Genomic DNA, 13029 nt, shown 5'->3' on the forward strand with positions numbered 1-13029 from the left:
TTCCCCGAAATCAGTAAAAAAGAGGACAAAACCGACAGCGCTGCGTTTCCCGGCTCGCTGTGCCACAGTCACTGCTACCGCCGCGTCCGAGCGCTGGCCTCAATGCGCTGGGCGCGGATAGATGCTGCCGGGGAGGTTTTGGAGCCTCGCACCGTTCCTCGGGGCTTGTGGCCGAGTGTCTTTTGCCCACAGGTCATAGCAGAGGGCTCAGAGTGGTGACCAGACCCCTCCTCGCCTGCCCTCCCGTGCTGGCCCAGGACCCCACCGCAGTTTGCTGGGTTAAAGTGGAACCTGGTGATTCTGGTTCATACCCCTGGAAAAACTACCCAGGTTAAAATGTTGCCACAGCGCCTCACCCATCAGCACAAGCTGCTGCGTTCGATTTGGCAGGAGCCCCTTTCTCTGGGTTTTCTTTTTCTTTTTCTTTTTTTTTTTTGTCACAGTGGGAGTTGGTAGTGGGACGGTGCAGGCAGCAAGGGCAAAGTTCTGCAAACTTCTGACAAATGAGGCAAATGAACTATTGCTTTCGCTCGGTAACTTCGAGAAAGCTGCCACTGATTTCTTGTGGCAATGCCGGTCCAATGGCCGCTGCCTCCAGCAAGCTGCTGATGCTCTTGCCCTCGCAGGGAGGTTTCGGCACCTTCACCCCTCACAGTCCCATCCTAAAGAAGCTTAAATCCAGGCACTGGGCCATGGGGAGCGATGGGGACTGCGCCTTGCGTATCCTTGGGGAGCCTCGTATGGCCCCATCCTGCAGGAAACTCTCTCCTCCGAGGGGTTCTGCCTTTCGGGGGTACGGGTAAAGGGCGACCACCTCGTCTGGCCTCTATCCCATTACACAAGCTTTTTCTTGAGAATGGGTCACCCTCCCCGAGCTGTAATTCTTCCTGGCAGCGACAGTGCAAGTGGTTATGGGACAACAAAAGAGATTTGTGCCTCCAGGGGAGAAATAAGAATGCAAATATCTTTGGCATGAAAAAACAAAGGCGATTTACTCCTTGGTATTTCTTGTCAGTACTTTGCATCTGTCTCTACTTCACCTTCTCATTCCTTTCCTTTGGGTTTTCCAAGTGCAATAAGGCTTTGGGGAGCGATGGGGGCTTGGAGGGGCCCCGCGGGAGGGACGGGGCTGAGGGCTGGGGGCTGCAGCCTCTCGGGCCCGGGGCTTCGCAGCTCTGCTGTGAAATGCTTTTTCCCCCATGTCGTTCCCCCACTTCGGAGGGATTTCCCCTGCTGCAGCCCGGCCTCGGAGAGGGCTTGGCCATGTCTTGCCAGGACGCTGTGCTCCAGCACATCCAATGCGGGTCCATCCCGTGCCTGGCAGCGGCTTCTCCATCTTCCCGGGGATTTCCGCGCCGCTGTCACCCCGGGTATGTGGCCGGTGTTTGAGGGCTCTATAAACCATAGCGAAGGAGAGCAAGCATCCCGCCAGTGGGCATAAATCAGCCGGGAGCTGGAAAACAGGGCAGGCTGCAAGCAGAAAGGGAGCGTGGGCCCCTGCTTTCTGCTGGCCGGATGGGTCAGGGACTTCCAGTTCATTTATTCTGCTGGGGTTCGCCCAGCCCTGCTCGGCATGTGTAATGTTTTCTCTGAAAGACCTAGCAGTTAGATGGGTGAAAAACAGTCTCCTGTCTCAGGAGCTGGCAGAGATCCTAGTAAATCTGCAGAAGTATGTTTTTGTCGGTGCTGCTTATTCTGTTAGGGGAACTAGTATAAACTATTTCAGTTAGAAAACCTTTTCCTGGAATAAAGTCTTGACTCTGTTCAGAGCATTGTCAGGACAGTCGTACCGGGAACAGAGCTTTGCTAGTAAACATGCCGGGACCGAGAAGGCCTAACGGGGCAGACACAGAGCTGCTGTACCCTCTGCCCTACGGAGAAACCCCTCACAAGGCACCTGCTGCCCTTTGCTGTGCTCAAATAAAAAATAAAATCTGTGCGCGGTTAATTTGCAAACAAAACACAGATTTTTTTCTCCTCCTCCCTGAAAGCCTGGCTGTCCCTGCCGGGATGTGCCACCGTCCATCCCCTCCAGGCTGCGGCTGACCATCCCTCGGTGGGCTCGGGGTCAGCGCCGTGAGCCACGCCGTGGGGGCACGTCCCCATCTTGCATCGCTCGGCAGCCGTGGGGTCAGCACGCAGCTCGAGCGATCGCTTCTGCTTGCCTGCCTCAGTTTCCCTGACCCCGGCTGGCACGAGGGGCGATGCTGGGAGCCCCCGGGGTGGCCCTGGGATAACAGCGGGTGCCCGCTTCGGTTTGAATTTCTCATCCCCCGCTGCGTCCTTATCTCCCTGCTCCTCGCAGCTGGGATGGGGATGCCTGCTGGGGCTTTCGGCAGGAGAGCGGGGCTGCTGGAAATCAGAGCTGCGATGCCCCGGGTGGGGTGCGAGCCCCGGGTGCTGGCAGGGGACGGCTCGGTGCAGCCGGCCCAGCTGGGTGTGCTTCAAAGGGCGGCAGGTTTTTCTGGGCTCCGGCTGCTGCTTTGCTCTCCAGGCAGGCGTGAAAATGTGAAAGAATGTGAAAAATGTGAAAATGATCGTGCTGGCCCCAAGATTTGTAAACTTCTGGTTAATGTGTAATAAATACATGACAGATACTCCCAGCGCTGGGCGGGTGACCGCGGCGGCTCAGTGGTGGTACAGCCGGTGGTGGCATCCCCAAACCGAGGAGGCATCTCCCCTCTCCTGCCCTGGGGCCAGCCCCAGGGTGTCCTGAGCAGCACTGGTTGGAGAGGCTTTGGGGCTTTTCTAAACTGGTTTATCTGGTTTTGACTTCTCCCTTGTCTTTCCATGAACCGCCTTGTCTGGCTTGCAAAAATGCACTTTATTTGTTTAATTCTTCCCTGGTATGAGGTGCGTGCTGTGAAACCCAAGTTCATAGCATCCCGTCGGAGCGATGCCAGCGCTCGCAGCCCAGCACCGTGTGGCGAGGAGCGCGGTGCCAGTGCCGGTTATCTGGAGGCCTTGGTTCTTGGGTGTGATTCTGCCCAGGTAGCTCATCGAGCCGTAACCACCGGTGCAGTTTTTCCTGCTTGGCACAAAGTGAGGTGCCGCAACAACCATGTTCCCACCCTAGTCAGCCTGGGGGAATCTCTGCTGAGTCACTTTTTTTTTTTGCAAAAATAGCTAAAAGATGGTTCCTTCAGCTCTGCATGGGTCTGGTTGTAGCAATGCCATAAGGGAACAGAGATGCTGCTGACGAACTGGGGTTCGTCCCAGGGAGGCTCCCCACAACCGCCCTGGCACTGCCGGAGGACGTGCGCGGCGTGCCGCCGGGGCAGAGCCAGCACAGCCTGGGCTCGCCCAGGAGTTTGAGATAAGACAGGTCGGAGAGGCTCCTCTGCCAAGGAGCTCGGAGGAGAGCGCGCTGGAGTTGATGCCAAGGGACGGCCTCGTGCTCTGCCGGGGTTTGGATGTGCTGTGGATGAGGACAGTTCTGCAGGAGCTTGGCACAAGCCGCGCCGGCGCATCCCACTTTCCACGGGCATGTTCCACCTCTCTTTCAAGTGGCCTCTGAGCATCAGAGATCAAGAAGTTTCATCTGATGCTAATGCATAAATTTCAGCCCTGGATGACTTTCCCTTGTAATTTAGAGAGAAGAGTGTCCTTTGAAAATGGTTTTGATTGTTTTTGTTAGCCGTGTCATCCTGGCGTCCCTCCCCAAAGTAAATGGAAAGGACAGAGGTTTGTGGGTGAATGTGGGTTTGGCTCCCTTGGGTTTTGCTCGGTTTTTCTGGGCGGCTGCAGGTGCCAATGGGGGGGTCCCCAGCGCAGGTTGCATGGTGCAGGGCCACCACCCCCCAGGGACGAGACGGGGTCCGGCATGGCGCTAAGTGGAGGATGCTCGGAGAGGCTGGGATTCGGCGCAGGGACCATGCTCAGCCTGGCAAAGGGGCCCAGGAGCTGCTGTGTGCCAGCAAAGGTGCCGGAGGGTAGGATTATGTAGTGTGGCTTCCTGGAAAGTGTGATACTACCCGTCTTAGGCACGGCTCAGCTGGGATGGTTACGTGGGGCTCAGCTGAACATTGTCCCTTTATTTTTCTCCCCAAACCAATTCCAGTGCTGGGCAATCTCCTGCTCCATTGCCCTGTGGAGAGCCCTGGCCGGAGAGCCGAGATGGGGCTGAGGTCATCCTCGGCCATGCCTGGGTTAATCCATGCTGTTCCCGTGAAGCTGGTGGCTCGAGTCCGTGCTTTCCTCAGTCCAACTGGGCTCAGTCCCTGCGTGGGGGTGTTGGACTGAAGCAGAGCTGCTCCTTTCACGCCCCCTTCCCCAAAGAAACCCCAGGGGTTTTCCAAAGAAATTGCAAAGGGAATTATTTATGGGAAAATAAAGGCGACGTGGCCACCATCAGACATGTCCAGATACCTAATCTCGGTTGTTCCTGCTGTTTGGCAGTTCAAGGATGAGCTGTGGGTTTGCAGTTAGGGTGCAGAATGGGAGCTGGGCTCACGCGCTTTGTTCGGGCAGAGCTGCGCAGCCTCTCCCGCAGCTCAGCCCCCTCCCGCGGCTCAGCCCACCGCCCCACCGCATCCCGCCCCCGTTAATTAACGTACCGAGAGCTTTGAGGCCCTTGGATGGAAGTTTATAAATTGACACTCTGGGCTATGAATTATGAATGGAGTCACATCCCTGATCGCTGCAGTGCTACGCTGACAGTCCTGGAGCCGCTGATCTCAGTGACAGCCCAAAGCTTTTAAAGATGTGAACGGCAAAACCTGGGAATAATTTGCTTTGCCAGCTACAAGCCTCTTGGCCTACAGATGGGGCTCATCGTATTCCCTCTCCTGCCTCCTCCTGCCTCCTTCTCCTCTTTTGTTTTCCAGTATTGCCTTCTGTCCTCACCCTCCTGGTTTGTCTTTGTGGATATTGTCCTTCTCAGCTGTGTTGACCATCCCATGGGAGCTGTGTCTTCCATGGCGCATTCCTCCCCCAAGGTTGCTGGTGCCAACTGGGGACATCAGCCGCAGCACTGGTCCCAGCAGGGTCCCGCTGGTCCCCTGGCCGTCCCCACCTGGGCGCAGGTCCCCATGCAATCCCCACAGCCAGCGCAGAGCTCCTCAAGCAGGGCTCAGCGGGGTTTTGGCAAATCTCTGCAGCTTCATCTCACTTTGGCCATAACTTTGTGCTCAAGACATTGTGTTTCGTGGCTCCCTCCCCACCATCGGTCTTTGGGGTATTTGTCCTTGAACCTCTCCACCACTGGTGGCCAAATCCTGCCCTAAGCAGGTGTATGAACGCCCAGATTTCAAGTGCTGTGCTTAATCCTGTAAGCCCAGATGTTTCTGGGTTTTATTGCCTTCTGGCTTTGCCTGAATTCCCACATTCTTGCCTCCCGGTGCCCGATGGCCGGCAGCGGGGCTGCTGCCCGCACGGGCTGCGCTGCCTGCTCTGACCCACCGGCAGGAGTGGAGCAGCGTGAACGAAATTTTAAAAATGAGCTTTAGAATCTTGTCAGCTGTTACAAATGAAGGCAAGGCCCTGCGTGTTCCCCCCCTCCTCCAAATGCTGTGCACCCTGCAGTGCTTGGGTGGGAGGGCGAGAGCCCTTGGCAAGCCAGGAGGGATCAGCGCTGCTCCCCGGGGATGAGAGCATCCCGTGGGAAACCATCCCAGCCCGAGCGATGGATACGGGAAAGGGGCACTCGTCATTTCCAGTCCTTTCCAGTTGAGCCACTGTGAGCCAGGCAGCAAAAAATACAACTTCAAAGGCAAAGTCTTGGTGTCTGGATAAGGCATTCTGCCCCCGGGGCTGGGATGCAGGAGGGCTCCGGCAGGTCACGGTTGTGTCTTGTGTCTTTTGCACAGGGGATGCTGTAGCTGCGCAAGGTGAAGGACAGACTGACAGTCACGGGCAGAGCCATGGCAGTTATTTCTCTGCCTGAAGCAAGGGAGGCCGATGCTTTGGTGAGCTGAAGAGCACGGTCTGCAGGGAAAGAGACGTTTGTTGGATGCGAACATCCCCCGGCTGCGGTGAGGGGAGAGGAGCCGCTGCCACAGATCGAGCACACTTCTGGAGGGAAAAATACCGCTTTGGTTTGGTGTCTAATTAGATATTTACCAGGAAGGAAGGAAAGTTAAAAATAGGGTGACAGTGACTTCAAAGAGTGTTTTTGACTTCTAAGAATAACACCTTTGCTGGCGCTGATTTCAGGAATATCAGTTGGGTGCGAAAGACGGAGGAGACGTTGCAGCTCGGTCGGTAGCTAAGGGAGCAAACCTGGACCCCCCGACCCGGCCCCGCAGGAGCAGCTAAGGAGGGGCCGTTTGCATCGCTGCGAGGGCCCGTGGAGAACTCGACTGCACCCGTGGGGACGCAGCGGAGGGGGTTTGGGGAAGAAGAAGCCGCCGGTACCCCGGCGCGGGTCGGAGGGGACGCGTGGCATCATGGGGACGCCCTCTTCGCGGGCGGTGCTGGTCCTCGCCGTGGCGCTGGCAGGGCTCTCGGCTCCCCGCGCGGCGTACGGGCAGCCCAACTTCATTGTCATCCTGGCGGATGATGTGGGCTGGGGGGATCTGGGGGCCAACTGGGCAGAGACGAAGGAGACCCCGCATTTGGATGAGTTGGCTGCCGAAGGGACAAGGTAACGGCTGCCCCCCCTCCCTGGGTCTCTCCAAGCATCCCTGGTTACTCTGTCCCACGGCAAAGGGGGATTTCCTCCGTGGGACTGGCAGGCAAAGGGATTTCATTGACGTGGTTTTGGAAGCATGGGGAGGGCGGCCAGAGCCCGGTACTTTGGGGTGCAAGTCCGTCCATTCCCGCTGGGACTGTGAGCTTCATCCCCTGCTCCAGACCCTCATCACTGGGGCAGAAGGGGATATGTGCAAGGGAGCAGGGATGGGGCAGCGTTAGACCACTCAGAGGCTTGCGAGCGAAGGGTCCTTTCATTTTCTAGGTTCGTGGATTTCCACTCGGCTGCGTCCACTTGCTCCCCATCCCGTGCCTCTCTGCTCACGGGGCGTCTCGGCGCACGCAATGGGGTGACCCACAACTTCGCCGTCACGTCGGTCGGCGGCCTCCCCCTGAATGAGACCACCCTGGCCGAGGTCCTGCGGGAGGCTGGGTACAGCACAGGGGCTATAGGTAACGCCTGACACACCGACGGGGGAGGTCCAGGGTGGGGAGGTGAGGGGGTCGGGGGGGGACAAAGACACCCGTGTCCGTCCCTTGCAGAGGAGGTGCTGCAGGTAGTTAGGTGAAACGCTGGCGATTAAAGTCTAAAGGATCACGTGGGAGAGGTTTTTCACATCCCCCTCGGCTTTTGCAACCCTGAGCTTAAAATCTTCATTTTCAACCATACGATATCGCCTGAAATTCAGGCCTGCTCCGGTTCTCCATTTAAGCTCTAATTGCTTCACCTCGCAAGGAACGTGCCAGGTTTTCCTTAGCAAACATGACTGCGCACAGCAGCTCTGCCGTCCTGCGTCCCACACCAGTGCAATACCAGTAGTGCCGGCTGGCAGCGCGGTACCAGCGCGATCGGTGCCGCTGGCCCCGTGGTTTTGGGCACCCTCCCGAAACTGTGGGTCCCCCAAGACTGCGCGAGCCCCAGCTGGTAGTGAGCCCTTTGCACCTGCAGCTCCCATTGCTTGTTTGTGCACGTTGCGCTGGCAGAAAAGCCCTTGGTTTCTCCTTTCCCCCACAGTTTTTGCAGTTCTCGGATGGGTGCAAGCACATGCCGGAGGTCAGAGGATGAAGCTGGTTGTTTGGGAGGGGTTAGAAAGTCATCTCCTCTGAACGCAAATGCATGAAAGAGCCTTTTAAGGCTGGAAGCGGTCGATTTGCACAGGCACGAGATACCTTATGCATTTTTTCTGAGTTTCTGCAAAAGAAAAAAAAAAACGTGTTCTTGAAACGCAGCCAGCACAAACAAGTAGCCTTTCTTCTTGCTAGATTAAAGCCCCCAGCACTGCAAGCACCTCGTGGGTGATGGCTGGCGGTGGCCATAGCTGCGTTAACCTCTGAAATGATGTTCTGTGGCTTCCACGCAGGCAAGTGGCACCTGGGACACCACGGCCCCCATCACCCCAGCTTCCGTGGTAAGGGCTGCGCCGGCAGGGACGAGCCGAGCATCCCGTGGTCGACTCACCCCCACCGACACCCTCGCTTGCCCCTTAGGTTTCGACTACTATTTCGGGATCCCCTACAGCCACGACATGGGCTGCACGGACACCCCCGGCTACAACCTGCCACCCTGCCCACCCTGCCCGCGGCACAGCGTGGCTGCCAGGTACGGGGACGCGTTGGGGGGGTTCGAGTGCCGGCGCTGGGAGGTGGGTATTTGCACGGGTGTCCCCAGCTCTGAAAGCTGCCCTTTGCTGCGGTTTTCTCCCCTTATGCTCTGCGCACCCGTTTTTTCCCCCCCCATACATCCTGCAGCAAGGTGCAGGTCAGGGAGGCAGGTCGGTCCTCAGAGCATCATCCCCTTTCTGCTCTCTTGCTTCGGCTGTGCCTTTCTGCAAAACCAGGAGAACAGCCAGGCTCTGTGCCTGTTCCAACACTGGTCCCCGCTCCAGTGATGAGCGTGGGGTGGCTTCTTCCCAGCAGGGTGGCGAGGAAGGACTGTTACACGGAGATCGCCCTTCCTCTCTTGGAGAACGTCACCATCATCCAACAGCCCGTCAACCTCAGCAGCCTGGCAGCGCGCTACGTGGAAGAAGCAGCGCGGTTCATCCAGCGGGCGAGGTGAGATGTCAGCCCCCCTCCACCATCCCCTTCGCCGGGAGAGCTCGTGGGTCACTGCAAGCATCTTCTGCATCATGTTGGTGTGATGCTGGGGGGGGGATCAGGTGTTGCCCCACGGTTCTTGGGGAGCAGATTTGGGGTCTCTGTGGCTCGGCTTCCCAGCCCGCTGGAGGAGGGAGAAGCCACCGAGGTTGTCACCGGTGTCCTGCAGGGCTCACCCTGGAAGCCTTTTGGTGCGTCTCCTCTAAACGGGTTGGGTGTATGTTTAAAACCACCATTTACAAGGAAGGTCAAAGCCTCTGAGCTGGGCTCTGCCTCCTTCCTGGGGGTAACAAGCAACAAGATCCTGGCTAGCAGGGATGGGAGGGAGGGAAACGCCGCTGTCCGTCTGTCCTCCATCCCTCTGTCTTTGCGGTGGCACGGGGAAAGGTGGCGGCGGGGTGGCTCTGCTGGGTGGTGGAGGTGCCTCTGTGGGTTGGGGGTGCAGGAGTGGGTGCTGAATGGGTCCCCACGGCAGATCTGGTGGCGGGACCAGAACAGCACCCAAAGGTGCTCAAACTCACCCCCGTATGTGAAGTTTGAGCCATTTTGGGGATAAAGTGCTCTGGGATCCCTGGGCTTCAGGGTCTGCCTTCCCCAGCCGCGCAGGGACACAAGGAGCCCGGGCATGCTCTTCCCCGAGGAGCAAAGCAGCTCATCTGAGATGACGACCCCAAAGCCCTGCTGACGGGTTGTGTAATTTTAATCCCTATTATCGGCGGATTATGAGCTGTGACTTTGCAAAATGCCTCCCTGCAGCGTGAGGAAGGGAAGCGCTGCCGGGCAGCCCTGTCCGAGCCCATCCCGCGCCTGCATCCAGGGATAACACAGACCCGGGGAAGGGGCCACGGTGGGGGGGTCCTGCGGGCGTGCTTGGGGAAAGGTTTGTGTAACGGGGGCAAACGAGGAGCTGGGCAGGGAGCAGCCTGTGGGGAAATGGCTCCTTATAAGCCTGGGTACCGTTTTGCTCGCACAATATCTATAGTTTATCCCCTTTGGGTACCAAGAATCGGCCGCAGTGTGGCCGGGACGCGTGGTCGGTACGTGTGCCTGTAATGGGGCTGGAGGGTACCCGGGCAGCTACCCTCCTTCTCCGGGCTCCGAGGATGCTGTTAGGCTGTGAAACCAAGCAGGTGAGCTCCAGGTTAATAAGAAAAACCTTTAAACTCCCAATAGTATTTTGGGGTTATCTGCGTTCATGGAGAACAGGATTAAGCAGGTGCCTGCCTTTTCTCTCCTTCTCTTTGATGGCTTATTCCAGTTTTCCTCTGCTTGACTCATTCATTACAGGGCAACAAAAGAACACCGGATTTGTCATCTCAGTGTTTTTTTAACCAGTCATGTCAAGGTTGAGCAATTCGTGGTGGTGAGACTGGGCTCTGTCCGGGACACTTAGAGCACAGTGAACATGGGAGCAAAAGTCAGGGCTATTTGTCTTAAGTTATTGATTAAATGTTTGCTCAATTTTCGGGAGAATTCTGAAACGTCAATGCGAAAATCAGGTGGGGGTGTTCAGCTGAACGCCGTGGTCGTGAGTCCGTTTGGATGCTGAAGCCCACCGGGTGCTCCCGGGTGGGATGCGAGCCGGGAGAAGCAGCTTTCCCTGCTCCAGGGTCTCTGGCATCCCAAGGGAAAAGGTGCCGCGCAGCCTTTTGCAGCGGCGATTTGCAAGGGATGCATCAGCACCCCCTGACCCCCAGCGTTTTGCAGGGGCTGGGCAGGGTACCCGGGGGGGACACACACACGCAACCCTTCGTGGGGCTCCAGCGCCGCTTGGGGAAGGATGCGGCAGCTCCGGGTGGGATGGGATTTACTCATTTCCCATCCTCAGGTGGGTGACGGGTAAAGGAAGGAAATGCCGAAACGCACGTCGGAGGGGCCCCAGAAGTTTTCTGGAGGCAGCGATGGGGTGGCCGGAGCCGGGCGCGTGCGCGGGCTGGGACACGTCCCGGGGATCCGGTCCCTCCCCGCCGCTCACCATCCCACCCTTCCCCTCGGAGGTCCCTGAGGAAGAGCAGGCCTCGTTGGAGGAGATAAATATAGCTGTAAACAAGAAAACAGGACGTGTCCTCTGATGATTTAAAAGCAAACAGGCAGCGGGACAGCGCGCGGCGAGCGAACGTGCCGCGTTCCCTGTCCGGGGCTGCTCGGCAGCGCCGAGGCCGCGCTCGGGGTCGGCGTGGGCGTCTTTCTGCTGCTCGTCCGCTGCTAAAAATCACCGTCGGGGCTCAAGCGCTTGCTGGGGAGGGGGAGAAAGGGCCAAAATGGGCCCCATGAGAGAGGGGAGGGAGGCGGGTGGGTGCCAGGGGTGCGCCGACGTGGGGCGTTTGGCTGGCGGCTGGCACGTGGGACACCGGGAGATGGAGGAAGCGCATCCCAAATGGGAGGACAGTGGACAACGGGGAGAGGTTTAAGCCAGGAGCAGGGGAGAAGTGGGTCACGCTGCACCAAGCGTCTCCCTTGCAAGGGGAACGGATGCTCGGAGGGTTTGCAGCCGGCTGATGCACGCAGGGCAGCTTTTTCCCCCCCCGGGAGCTGCAGCGGAGGCAGGGGTGGCTGCAGGGCTCCCGGGAGAAAGGGCCACCGGTCTGTGTCCCCAGGCTTGGCAGTGCCACCACCTCGGTGACCTGCTGCCGCCACTTTCCCCTTTGTCGACCCGGCTAAACGTGCTCCCCCTCTTCCTTGCACAGCGGCAGCGGACGCCCCTTTTTCCTCTACCTGGCGCTGGCCCATATGCACGTCCCGCTGGGGGTACCCCCGCTGCCGCCCCCCGCCTCGGGCAGGGGCATCTACGGAGCCTCCCTGAGCGAGATGGATGCTTTGGTGGGACGGATAAAGCAGGTCGCTGACAGCCACGGAAAAGGCAACACGCTCCTGTGGTTCGCAGGTACGGCAGGAAAAGCGGCTGCGGTGGCTGGGGGTGATGCCGCGGCTGAGCCGGTACCAGCCCCAGGGATGTGCGTGGGTCACGGGGAGCAGGAGCCGTGTTTGTCCCTTGCACTCCATGCTCCCGGCTGCTCTGCGGATGCGGAGCCCATCAGGCTGCCCGGGGCCGTCACATCACGGGGACGGGGGTCCCGGTCTTCTGTGGCCGCTCAGCCGGGTGCCCACCCTGCCACCCCCCCGCTTTGGCTGCAAGGCTGAACCGGCAGGGCCGTGCCTAATTAAACTGCAAATCCTCGTTCATTAAGAAGCCCAAATCCGCTCTCGCTGAGCAGCCTCCCTAATGAGGATGTCTTGCTCCCGATGACAGGAACCGCTCCGTTGCTCATTAACGCCTGAAGCTGGTGGCAGCTACCCCCCCCCCGCACCCCAGCTCTGCTCCAGCCCCTCACCCGGGACTCGGCAGCCCCAGCCCTTAAAAATAAACTTTTAGAAATAAAAATAAATAAACCCACTGCTCTCGCTAACGTAGGAATGCATCGCAGGGATGGGAAGGAAGGATGGAGGGGTCACTTCTCCTTGCCCACCCCCCAGTGCGGAGGTGTCCCCTCCCAGCCCCACTGGTCCCAGTGTCACTCATGGGGACGTTTCTTTCTCGCAGGTGACAACGGCCCTTGGGCACAGAAGTGCGAGCTGGCGGGACGCCTGGGGCCGTTCGTGGGGGCCTGGCAGAGGCGGCGAGGTAACCTGGCAGTTTGGTGGGGGGCTCCCTGTCCCCAGGGGGGCTGGGGGGCTGCTCCACGAAGCCCTTCATTGCCCACTGGGGGGGATATGGGGAGCATTTCATGCCCCCCCCATCACCTTTCTGCTGGCTGCTGCCTTGAAGACACTCCAGAATAATTTTTTTCTTTCAAGCAGTCAGGTTTTCCCCTAAAACTGCTCCTGGGCGGGGGGAGGGAGCTGGGACCCTGTGGTCCCTGTTACCCCAGAGCTCGAGGCGGGTGGCTACTGGTTTTGGAGACGGGATGCTCTCACCAGCCAAACACTGGGGCCATCGGCTCCGGCAGGGTCTCGCAGCCCCCAGCCCCATCCCGCCCAGAGGAGAGCAACCCGGCAGCCCTCCCAGTGCCGCAAGACTTTGCTTTTCTTTCTCTCCACCGTTTTGGTGTGTTTTTCTTTTTTTTTCTTTTTTTTTTTTTTTTCCCCTGCCTTTCCTCCTTTTCCGGCCAAGCCATCTGCTTGGTGGGTTTATTTCAGCCAGAGCGGCCAGAAGCATGCATGAGTCAGGCGTTTCCCACTTCTGCTTGTATTACGCAGTGTAAACGCGCGCCGGGCTCGGTAATTCTCTTTGCTCGGGGTCAGCGGGCAGGGAGCGGTGGCGGAGGGGCCGCGGGCAGCAGTGCCTTTTTCCTCCTCCGCTTC

At 58.6% G+C, this 13029-nt stretch overlaps 1 protein-coding gene across 3 annotated transcripts in view; it reads left to right on the forward strand.

The window, feature by feature from the left end:
• Positions 1-13029, forward strand: part of ARSG (arylsulfatase G) — a 40052-nt gene that overhangs the window by 15214 nt on the left and 11809 nt on the right. For all 3 annotated transcript variants that reach the window (XM_069799353.1, XM_069799355.1, XM_069799354.1), the window contains exons 2-8: positions 5808-6583; positions 6896-7083; positions 7992-8039; positions 8119-8230; positions 8548-8685; positions 11415-11611; positions 12269-12349. In XM_069799353.1, the coding sequence (XP_069655454.1) occupies positions 6387-6583; positions 6896-7083; positions 7992-8039; positions 8119-8230; positions 8548-8685; positions 11415-11611; positions 12269-12349 (961 nt within the window). In that variant the 5' untranslated portion in view covers positions 5808-6386. The remainder of the gene's footprint in view (positions 1-5807; positions 6584-6895; positions 7084-7991; positions 8040-8118; positions 8231-8547; positions 8686-11414; positions 11612-12268; positions 12350-13029) is intronic.

Source organism: Haliaeetus albicilla, chromosome 12 (genome assembly GCF_947461875.1).
Source record: "Haliaeetus albicilla chromosome 12, bHalAlb1.1, whole genome shotgun sequence".
Taxonomy (NCBI): domain Eukaryota; kingdom Metazoa; phylum Chordata; class Aves; order Accipitriformes; family Accipitridae; genus Haliaeetus; species Haliaeetus albicilla.